Consider the following 12191-nt stretch of genomic DNA (forward strand, 5'->3'; position numbering starts at 1 on the left):
GACTATTTACATGCTTGGGGGCAATTGTTTAACAGGGTGCCTGCAATTCTGCATGGGGACCTAACGACATCCAGACACCCCAATTCCATTATAGAATATTAACAGAAATCTGCATTGGGAATTCTCCTTTACAAATGAACCCAGGTGCTTACTTTCTTCCTAGAAATCCTAGCTAACCAGTTCCACCTGCGCTTAAAAGTGAGGTACGAGCAGCACATATGCCAGCCATAGAGCTGGTACAAGTGGGCAGTGCCAAATTGCTTCAGATACCCACAGACACAGACCTCGGAAAAAGTTAAATATGGATTTAAGCAAAATCGATCATGTCTTAGACCAGTGCAAAAAAATTATGCATATAGTAATTCATTATTTAGATATAGTGCCCATTCCCTGTTTGTAATAAGGTGGAGATACTTAGGAATTGGCTGGAGATTGCTCAACCTAGATTTGTATTTCTAACTGAAACGTGGTTTAGAATAGAAAACGATCCACTTGTTTTGGGCTTGTATTCGTTAGTTTACAAGATTGTTCATAGACTTCGCTTAGATAAAAGAGGAAGAGGCTTAGAACTACTGTATAAATCCTTCTTTAAAGTCTCTATAGAAGATTGCGTTCAAACACAAGGGTTCGAGATAATGTCCTGTGAAATCCTGGATATTTGCTTACAACAGAAGGTAGGCATTCTACAAATTTATCGAGCTCCAGGTGATTGGTCCACTATTAGAGATACTTTTTTTTATGAAGTTTTATCCACTGTAGTGGTAAAGTTATTATGTTTTGTTGGTATTGGGGGATATTAGTTTACCTTTAGAATCTCAGGGAGATGGTAGAGTTCAGGATTTTATGGAAGTTCTAGAATCATGAGGTCATGTTTACTAATCTGCGCTGTGGGTCCGCTAACGATAGAGACACATATTATATTCCTATGGGTGTCTCTAGCGTTAGCGCACACTAATTTTTAGCGTGCGCTAAAAGATTTGCGCACCTACAGTGCGGCATAGTAAACAGGGCTCAGGGGGTCTTACATTTTATAATGCTTCACAATTGCATGTAAAGGGTCATCAACTTGACTTTTTAGCCTTTATGGGTAATAATTCTAATATGATAACCATAAGTGATCCCAGTTGGACACCAAAGAATTGATCTGATCACTTTTTATTAGAATTTATATTAAACTGGAAAAGTACTAAGAATGTGAAACACTTAGATAGACCTAAAAAAATGTTTAAGACTAGAGGAAAAATAGATTCTAAGCAATTTTACAATTTAATCACTCCCAAGTTTGGAAGGCGGATTAGAGGGTTACCTAACAGTTGATGAATGAGATAATTTTGGAAAAACAATATTAGATCAAATTGCACGTGTATGTGAAAAATTTTGTTTGCCATGGGTTAATGCCCCTTGGTTTAATTTGAAGTTACAAAAGTTGAAGCAGTCCTGCCAACACTTAGAATGAAAATGGGTGAAGACCCAAGAACCTATGGATAGGTCCAAGTGGAGAAGAGTAGTTCATAATTATAAAATCAAGAGTGGGTAGGCCAGATGTGAATACAATGATTTGTTGATATTATCAGCAAATTCTAATACTAAACAACTATATCAAATAGTTAATTCTTTATGTAAACAGAAATTATCTTTAGTACTACAACCTACACCATCTTCAATTCTCTCTGCACAGAATCTGGCAAACTATTTTCAGGAGCAAGTTTTATTACGAATGCAGCAGACACCGCTTTCTTCTCAGCCTTTGTCTTTAGTTGATTTAGAAACTGAGGCAATTGTCAACTGGATATTTGTCCACAGTTTATACTGTCAACTGCTGCTTCAGTGTTTAAGGTGTAGCTTTATAAAGCAATAACAGACTACTTAAAAGAGGGGTTAAGTATCCTAAAATTATGGGAGATGTGGAGGGGCATTTTCAATATGACGTCCAAGTCTGACTTTGGACGTTTTGCAAAAAACGTCCAAAATCTGAATAGGAAAGAAGGTCATTTTCAAAAAAGAAAAACGTCTATTTTTTGTTTTCGAAAATAGAAGGTTTTGTGATTTGGACGTTCTGTTTTTTTGGTCCATTTTCAAACAAAAAACGTCCAAGTGCAAAACACACAAAATCAAGCCATTGGCATGTAGGAGGAGCCAGCATTTTTAGTAAACTGGTCCCCCAGACTTCCCAGGAAAGCAATAGGGCACCCTAGGGGGCACTTCAGTGGACTTTATAAAATGCACCCAGGTACACATCTCACCATTGCTCCCTTACCTTGTCTGCTGAGCCCACCCAAAACCCACTACCACAGCCCTTACAGGTGAAGGGGACACCTATATGTGGGTACAGTGGGTTTCTGGTGAGTTTTGAAGGGCTAACAGTTTCATCCACAAGTGTAACAGGTAGGGGGAGGTAGGAGCCTGGGTCCACCTGTCTGCAGTGCACTGCACTCACCACTAGACTACTCCAGGGACCTGCATGCTGTTCTAATGGACCTGAGTATAACATCTGAGTCTGGTGTAGAGACTGGCAAGTAATGTTTTTCATCACATTTTTGGGAGGTGGGAGGGGGTTCATGATCACTGGGGAAATAAAGGGAGGTCATCCCTGATTCCCTCCAGTGGTCATCCGGGTATTTAGGGCACCATTTTGGTCTTATTTGTTGTAAAAACAGGTCTAGCTCAAAACGCCTAAGTTTTAGTCCTGGACGTTTTTTTTTTTTTTTTTTCCATTATGGCTGAAAATAGTCGAAGTCTTAGGAACGCCCAAACCCCAGCCTGAACACGCCCCTGACATGCCCCCTTGAGATTTGGAAGCACTTCTGATGGACTTCATAGAAAAACATCTAAAAATAGGTTTCAAAAATACTGACGTCCAAATGCTGCTTTTTAGCCGTTTTTCTGTTTTGAAAATGAGCCCAATTGTCAAACCTATTCTTAAAAATCCTTCTCTGGACTCCATGTCACCAAGTAGTTATAGACCCATTGCTAATATTCCAATGTTTGCAAGATTTATGGAAGGCCTGGTAACGCAGCAGTGAATCATGATGTTGTATTGAATGTTTTGGGAGACGTTGGAATTACAGGAAATGTGATTCAGTGGTTTAAGGGTTTCTTGGAAAATAGAATTTATAGGGTTTCCAAAGTACAAATGATGTCACAGTCATGGAGGGCTATCGTTGGGGTTCCACAGGGTTCTCCTAGTCCCCCATTTTGTTTAATGTTTTGATGACAATGTTGAATACATTTTTTGATTTTTCAAAAAATACAATCTATTTGTATGCAGATGACATTACAATTCTATTTCCATTAAAAAAAAACGATTGAAGATAGTACTAATGAAATTTCTGTCTTTTTGGATACTCTAGAACTATGGGCCTTACATTTAATATATATAGCTAAGACCAAACTTTTGTGCTTAACTCCCCCAACTAAGGTTCTGTCAACTTTAATTTTGAATATTCAAAGTTCAAATGTTTTTCTGGAAACTTTGTTAAGGATGTTGGGAATTTATTTAGATTCCAATTTGACTATGGAATATCAGATTTTACAACTGGTTAAGAAAGTGTTTTTTAGGTTGAGACAGCTCCAACATATTAAATGTCTGTTAAATACATCAAATTTTCAGGTACTGATTCAGGCATTGGTGCTCTTTCAACTAGATTAGTGTAATGCACTTTACATTGGGTCTTCTCATTTATCTTTGAGACATTTATAGGTTTTGCAGAATGCGGATGCAAAACTGATTTGTGGATGACATAAGTTTGATCATGTCACTCCTTTGTTGTGATCTTTGCACTGGCTTCCTATTGAAGCAAATTTAAGCTTTGTGTCTTTATTCACAAACAGTTTTATGGCTTTCTTCCAGATTATTTAATTGAACTTTTTACATTAGGAACACCAATCCACTCATTAAGTTTGAAGGATCGTTGTTTATTACAATTTCTGCCCAGTGGCGTAGCTACGTGGGGCCTGGGGGCCCCCCTCAGATTTGGCCTTGGACCCCTCTGCCGGCGTCGCCAACCCTCCCCCATCACCGCCAGCCGAAGTTCTGTGTCTTCAGCCCGTCTCTGGGCCAACGCATTGCTGCAGCCTGCAGCAGCTGATCTGATTCTGCAAGCGGGAAGCTGATTCTCTTTGCGTGGTATGAATCGTCCTGACGTCCTGCACATAGAACGTGCAGGACGTCAGGACGATTCATACCACGCAAAGAGAATCGGCTTCCCGCTTGCAGAATCAGATCAGCTGCTGCAGCAGTCTGCAGCAACGCGCCGACCCAGAGACGGGCTGAAGAGTCTTCAGTGAAGACACAGAACTTCGGCTGGTGGGGATTGGGGACCCCCGCCAGCACAGGCACTCAATGGCGACGGCGATGGGGGAGGGTTGGCAACGCCGGGGGAGGGGTCAAAGATGGCGTCAGTGGGGGAGGATGTGCCCCCTCACCTTGGGCTCTGGCCCCACCTCCCGCCGAAGTCTGGCTACGCCCCTGTCCAATTCTGCCTGAAAAATTGTGAGTTATATATGATTTATCATAGTTCCAGTCTTGTATACTGTTTAGTACAATGCTGGAATTCTCTTCCTTTGGAGTTAAGAGCAATGTCCTCTTATTTTAGATTTTGTAAATTGTTGAACACTCATTTATTTTCTACATATTTGATCTAGTTTTTGAGACATTTATGGTATAGTTCAGGTTAATAAGATATTTGTATGATTGTTGAATTTTTCCTTGTGATGGCCTAGTTTTTTTTTACTTACAATCAGGGGCATTTTCGAAAGAGAAAGGCGCCCATCTTTCGACACAAATCAGGAGCTGGGCGTCCTTCTCTCAGGGTCGCCCAAATCTCTGTATTGTTGTATTTTCCAATAGAAACATAAGCGCCTATATGACTATAGCCCAGTAGTGTGCTGGAGCCAGCTTGTGAGAGCCGGTTGTTGTTTCCATGAATTTCACTAGCTGGTTGTTATGATGCGGCTAGCCACTGCAGGAGAATGAGGTTTACAGGAGTCCCCTGCAGGTCTGCAGGGTTCAAGAATGTTCGAGCCTCTCAGTGACCATCTACCTGCCCAGAGTCCTCCATGATGTCATGCAAGGTTCCACGTTAGGAGTTACGGACCAAGAAAGGGATCTGGGTGTCGTTGTCGATAACACACTGAAACCTTCTGCTCAATGTGCTGCAGCGGCTAGGAAAGCGAATAGAATGTTGGGTATCATTAGGAAAGGTATGGAAAACAGGTATGAGGATGTTATAATGCCGTTGTATCACTCCATGGTGCGACCGCACCTTGAGTACTGTGTTCAATTCTGGTCGCTGCTTCTCAAGAAAGATATAGTAGAATTGGAAAAGGTGCAGCGAAGGGCGACTAAAATGATAGCAGGGATGGGACGACTTCCCTATGAAGAAAGACTAAGGAGGCTAGGGCTTTTCAGCTTGGAGAAGAGATGGCTGAGGGGAGACATGATAGAGGTATATAAAATATTGAGTGGAGTGGAACAGATGGATGTGAAGCGTCTGTTCATGCTTTCCAAAAATACTTGGACTAGGGGGCATTTGATAAAACTACAGTGTAGTAAATTTGAAACAAATCGGAAAAAGTGTTTCTTCACCCAACGCATAATTAAACTCTGGAATTCGTTGCCGGAGAACGTGGTGAAGGCGGTTAGCTTAGCAGAGTTTAAAAAGGGGCTAGACGGTTTCCTAAAGGACAAGTCCATAAACCACTACTAAATGGACTTGGGAAAAATCCACAATTCCAGGAATAACATGTATAGAATGTTTGTACGTTTGGGAAGCTTGCCAGGTGCCCTTGGCCTGGATTGGCCGCTGTCGTGATCAGGATGCTGGGCTCGATGGACCTTTGGTCTTTTCCCAGTGTGGCATTACTTATGTACTTATGTAAGTACCGCCTCCTCCTCCCTTCAATAAGTCATCACAGCTGCACTTGCTCCCTGCCCGGGCTGATGCAGCAAAGCCCTCACTGACGCATCACGGTCACCTGATCTACTGATGTAAGCATGTGGCATCCTCCATGTGCAGCTGGCCCGTACTGTGTCACTGTGAGGCTTGCTGCATCAGCCTGTGCAAAGAGCAAGTGTGTGGATACACTGAATTATTGAAGGGAGGACGAGGTGAAACTTGGACATCTTGGAGGACTCTGGGCAGGTAGGTTGTCACTTACAGGCTCATAGTCGTACACTTACTGGTGTGTCCTTAGACCAAAGTGTTGGGTTTTTTTTGTATGTAGGGATGAAATCTTCAACTTTTCTAAGCTTATCCTTACTTTAGGAACAATTTTTCTCTGTGTCCATCTGGACCCACCAGCATCCCAGAACTTCCCCACGAGTCTACCTGTTATCTTCTCCCTTCTCAAGACTCGTCTCTTCTCCCTGATTTTCAGGTCTAATTTATCACATTTAATGTCAACAGATTTACTGGGGAAAAGAGTTTTCAGATTGGGATGTGACTCTATTTGTTAAATCATGGATGAATAGCAAACATAGGTTGGCTACAGATACAAGAGTGTGGTAAAATCAGCCAAAGCATTTTGCGAAAATCAGTTGGCCATATAGAATTACAGTAAAGAATATTGTATGTTTTAATTGTAAATTGGTTGCTACACATATCCTTTGTACTAATAAAATGTATAATAAAGTTACATGTGGTACATTCATATATACAGGGGGTTTTGTTCTTTTTATTTGGAGAGAGAGCCCGTTGTTAAACATTTACGAGCACACTGGTGTTATAGCCTTATACAATGATCCCCAGTAGCTCACAGATACTGTTGTAATAATTTACACCAGTGCATGTACTCTGGGTATACTTGTGCATTATATAAAGTGCTGCAGTCTCTGCCACTCCCATCGACACCTGTACTCACTGCTCCCATCTCTTGTCTTTCTCCACAGGAGAACTGCACAAATGTCTCACTAGTAACTAAAGAAGTGCAACTTCCAATGGTGGCAATTAAGTTGGCCTGGAGAGCTAAAGCCGTGAGTTTCTCTACATCTATCTGACAGTATTACTTGCGAGAAGGTGACGATGGGACATGATAGAAAATATGAAAAAACTTACTTGTACACAATCCTGCTTATAATTGAACGAGAAAATGCCCAAGTTCTGACCTAAATCGGGAGATGGACGTTTATCTCACAAAAACAAATAACGCGGTACAATCGAAAGCCGAACTTGGACGTTTTCAACTGCACTCCATCGCGGAAGCGTACAAAGTTGACGGGGGCGTGGTGAAGGTGGGACTGGGGCATGGTTATCACCCGAACAGAGATGGGCGCCTTTCGCCGATAATGGAAAAAAAGTATGCGTTTGTAGCTAGAATTTAGGGCACTTTTCCTGGACCCTGTTTTTTCATGAATAAGGCCCCCAAAAGTGCCCTAAATGACCAGATTACCACCAGAGGGAATCAGGGATGACCTCCCCTGACTCCCCCAGTGGTCACTAACCCCCTCCCACCACAAAAAATGATGTTTCACAACTTTTTATTTTCACCCTCAAATGTCATACCCACCTCCCTGGCAGCAGTATGCAGATCCCTGGACCAGTTGTTAGGGGGTGCAGTGGACTTCAGGCAGGTGGACCCAGGCCCATCCCCCCCCTACCTGTTACAATTGTGCTGCTTAATGCTTAGTCGTCCAACCCCCCCAAACCCACTGTACCCACATGTAGGTGCCCCCTTCACCCCTTAGGGCTATAGTAATGGTGTAGACTTGTGAGCAGTGGGTTTTGAGGGGGATTTGGGGGGCTCAACACACAAGGGAAGGGTGCTATGCACCTGGGAGCTCTTTTATCTTTTTTTTTGTTTTTGTAAAAGTGCCCCCTAGGGTGCCCGGTTGGTGTCCTGGCATGTGAGGGGGACCAGTGCACTACGAATCCTGGCCCCTCCCACGAACAAATGCCTTGGATTTATTCGTTTTTGAGCTGGGCGCTTTCATTTTCCATTATCGCTGAAAAGCAAAAACGCCCAGCTCACAAATTGTCGAATAAAACATGGACGTCTATTTTTTTCGAAAATACGGTTCGGTCCGCCCCTTCATGGACCCATTCTCGGAGATAAACGCCCATGGAGATAGACGTTTTCGTTCGATTATGCCTCTCCACGTCTCTGTCCTCTGATTTAGGAAAAAAAAACCTCAACCAATGTAGTAATTTCTCAAGATAGAGTAATCAAATAGGAGAGGACAGAGACATTGTCTACAAGTAAGTTATTTCATATTTTCTATCCCGTCCCATCTTCACCTTCTCGCAAGAAAGGTGCCAACTATCCCAAGCCAAACATGGCTATGTCTGTATCCCATAGATGCCTCTTTCTCTCTCCTCCCCTGCAGGATCATGTAAAGGGCAAGGAAATCCAGTGCCATCTGAAGGTGTTTCTGGAGGCAGTTCATCTGGCCCACATGCATCAGCCGAAGGGTTGTATGACTAACCTTCTCACTAAATTCATCCAAATCATCAATGGACTCCAGCTCATTCTGAAGAATCTCATCCCCCAGGTCAGGTTATTTCCCACCATTCTAGCATTCAAAGAAAGGACAGTGCAGGAATCTCTCAGCCAAGCAGAATAAGAATACAGACCACAAGCAAGAGCATCACCCTGCTAGTTCACTCACCGCCTGCTTTCTGGCCATCATAGTAGCATATAGCAATTGCTATACCGCCAATTCTGAAACAAGATGGATCTAGATGGTGTACAATATTAAAAGACACCTTACACACAGGACTCACCCATTCCAATAATTAAACACATTTTTAATGATTTTGCCAGGCACCTTTACCATGAAAACAGGAGAACATATATCATGTAGTAACATTAAAGGCAAAAGTTTTAAAAAATGAGTTTTTAGTAAAGACTTCAACTTAGGTAAATTCATTTTGTATGTGCAGAGGAAGATCATTCCAGAGCTTAGGTGCCAGAAAGAAGAAAGCAGAGTGGCAAGTAGATTCATATCAAGCTACCCTAGGTCTTGGGACTACAAGACAATTTGAATCCAAAGAATGTAAAGCACGCGATAGGCTGTCTGGTATTTTCAAGACAGATAAATACATTGGTTCACTCAGATTGTAGCTCAAACATACAGCAAAAAAGAAGAAGCAACCCTACGTGTGAGATCCAAGCAGAAAAAAGTAGGGATGCATGACTAGCCTTCCAATCCAACCAAAGAGACGTTTTCCCATGCTATTCAGTGGTGATCATGGTATTGATCGGTTACGAGGTCTGTCACACGACATTTTTGCTGCTGTTGTACCTTGTAATGCTTGTTTTGATACACTGTGATAAAGCAAACTTTGCTCAAGATACTTGACTCTTGAGGCAGGCATTGAGCGACAAAACACAGGTCCGTGTCAGGTCTGCTTGCATATTCACTGATATTCATCAATAAAATATCTTCAGCACTACTGAACGTCTCTTTGGTTGGATTGGAAGGGCTATTCATGCATCCCTACTTTTTCTCTCTCAGATTGTAAGCCTTATATGTCAAGAGAAGTATTTTAAATAGAATGTGATAACAAACTGGGAGCCAGTGTAACCGAATACGGAAAGGGGTGACATGATGAAACTTTTTAGCCTCGCTGCTGTGTTTTGAAGAGTCTGAATGCGCTTCATCTGGGCAGCTAAAGACCTGTATGGTCCATCCAGTCTGCCCAACAAGATAAACTCATAACATAAGGTATGCAGTTCCTGTGCTTGTGCCAAATACTTTCCTATGAATACAATGCTCACATCTGTTCTGACTTTATAAACTCTCTTCTGCTCTGCCAGTAGCATAGTCGCAGGGTCCAGGTGGATTCAGACCTACCCAGCAGCAACACAGTAGTGACGTGGCTGGGGGGATCCTCAAGCCCTGCCAGCTGAAGACTCCTGACATCTCTCCTTCCAGGAGATCAAGGGGTCACTTAATTCCACTCCACCGACCAAGAAATTGTGTCAGAGGGAAGGCTCAGAGCCGGCACAAGCAAGGAGAATGAATTGCTGCTCACTGTTGGTGAAGATCTAAAGGATTTAAAGATACAGGGGGAGGGGTCATGGAGTGGAGTTAAGTGCCCCCCCCCCCCCCCAATCACCTGGGGGAGATGGAGAAATGCCATGCAGGGGCATGGCCCCGGGGGGGGGGGGGGTTGTTGTGCCCATCCACTTTGTGCTCGGCTCATCCAAAGTTGGGTGTATGGCTATACCCCTGTCCTCTTCATTCACTCCCTGCTGTGTCCAACATTACTCACTATCTGGATCCTTTCTCCTCGCCACAGCACACACTTCTTATACTCAGTCCTTGCACCACTTGTTCCTTGCACTATGTACACTATAGTGTCTTCTCCTGACCTACTGCTCACACTCTCTCTCTCCCTTCCTGATTGTGTTCTTCACACACTGACACACAATGCTTTCTGCACACATACAGTACTGTCTTTCTTCCTTACTCCCACATCTGAGACTTTACATAAAGGTTGTTGAAACTCAATGGCCCTGTGGATAGTAACCCCTACTGACCTTGTATGTGGGTGCCAATGATACATAAGGGAGGACCCCAAATAGATCAGAAAGGACTGCACTGCACAGGGAGTAGAGGAGAGAGAAGCAGAGGCCCAGATAATCATGGCTGGTGCCAACGACAAGGTTTTCAGTTTTGGGATCATGGTCTGGTAGTCCGTGAAGAAATTGGGTTCATTGGGAAGTGGTGACAAAAGAAGTAATGGACTGGGGAGATGTCGTGAGAGTCAGCTATTAGCAGGTGATACAGTGAAGCAGAAGTAATTTGGAAGGTTTGTGTGGTGTAATTTATAATAAGTCACCTACTGAGGAATCTAAGCTCCTAATGAGGGGCTATTTTATAAAGTCAACATGGTGCCTATATTTATTTATAAGATAGCTTCAAAAAAACTGTGAGAAGTGTGGGTAAAATACACTTGTATGTGTTTATATCTGCTTGGAAATATACATGACGTATGTATGTACGTGATTATATTTTATAAAATACACTCTCACTTTGCAGTTCCATCCACATTTCTTCCCAAGCCCTTCCTCTACACATGTTGACGCTTGGGTGTGAACATTCCCTGGGCCTCCTTTAGACATAGCAACATAGTGATTGGCAGCAGATAAACACCAGCATGACCCAAGTAGTCTCCCAATAATTGTAACTGCTGATCTGTACAAGTTCCTCCCCTCTATGCTTTTCTGAAGTGTGAAGTCATTTTTCTTTTCCTTTGGGTTCAGAGGCTCTATACTTTGATTCTATCCTTTTGCTAAATAGAGATCCTCTGTCTATGCCTTTTTCAATTCCATCACTGTTTTGTCTCCACTATCTCCTTGGGAGGGCATTTTAAGCACATAACCCTTGCAATAGATTTATAGATGTAACACCCCTTGTGGGTGTCTCTGGATCCAGGGTCTGACGTAGCTGGAGTCTCTCATGGGCAGACTCCATTGGTCTTTTTCATTTGGCATCTGATGCCTCCACAGGGGGAAGAAAAGCGTTAGACTATAAGAACATAAGAATAGCCATACTGGGTCAGACTAATGGCCCATCTAGCCTAGTATCCTCCTTCCAACAGTGTCCAATCCAGGTCACAGGTATCTGGCAGAAACCCAATTAGTAGCAACATTCAATGCTACCAATCCCAGGGCAAGTAGTGGCTTCCTCCATGTCCATCTCAATAACAGACTATGGACTTTTCCTCTAGGAACTTGTCCAAACCTTTTATAAACCCAGAGCTGCTAACCTTGGTGATTCCCACGCAGCAAATACAATGAAGCTCATAGGAACTGAATGGGCTTCATTGAATTTTCTGTGCTGGGAACCACTACTGCAGTTTTGTAAATGGAGCCCAAAGTTTCCATATGTATGTATGGGATTTATGTTTGAACCAGAATAGACTGTTTACTTAGAAATCTGTCATCAAATGCATGCTAAGGCATTATTTAGGAGTATACCAAGCACTACTCACACCTATATGCTTAGTGCTCCCTCATATTAAGTCTGCCCCCCGCCCAAAGGAACTATAAAAACTTATAAATAATTTAATAAACACTAAACCTATGACAATAATGAATGAAGTCCCCCCCCCCCCCCCCCAACAGCAACTGAACTCACCATATTCTTCAAAGAGAAGATCCTCAACCTTAGGAAGAGCCTAACACAAGACAGCACAAATCTCAAAACACTCATAGATGAACTCGATTACCCCCTAGAAGAAGTC

General features: G+C 42.7%; 1 protein-coding gene across 4 annotated transcripts in view; it reads left to right on the top strand.

Annotated features, from left to right (window-relative positions):
* LOC115478604 (erythropoietin-like) overlaps positions 1 to 12191 on the top strand; it is a 117399-nt gene that overhangs the window by 76499 nt on the left and 28709 nt on the right. For all 4 annotated transcript variants that reach the window (XM_030216084.1, XM_030216085.1, XM_030216086.1 and 1 more), the window contains 2 exons: positions 6890 to 6973; positions 8324 to 8488. In XM_030216084.1, the coding sequence (XP_030071944.1) occupies positions 6890 to 6973; positions 8324 to 8488 (249 nt within the window). The remainder of the gene's footprint in view (positions 1 to 6889; positions 6974 to 8323; positions 8489 to 12191) is intronic.

Source organism: Microcaecilia unicolor, chromosome 10, assembly GCF_901765095.1.
Source record: "Microcaecilia unicolor chromosome 10, aMicUni1.1, whole genome shotgun sequence".
Classification (NCBI taxonomy): domain Eukaryota; kingdom Metazoa; phylum Chordata; class Amphibia; order Gymnophiona; family Siphonopidae; genus Microcaecilia; species Microcaecilia unicolor.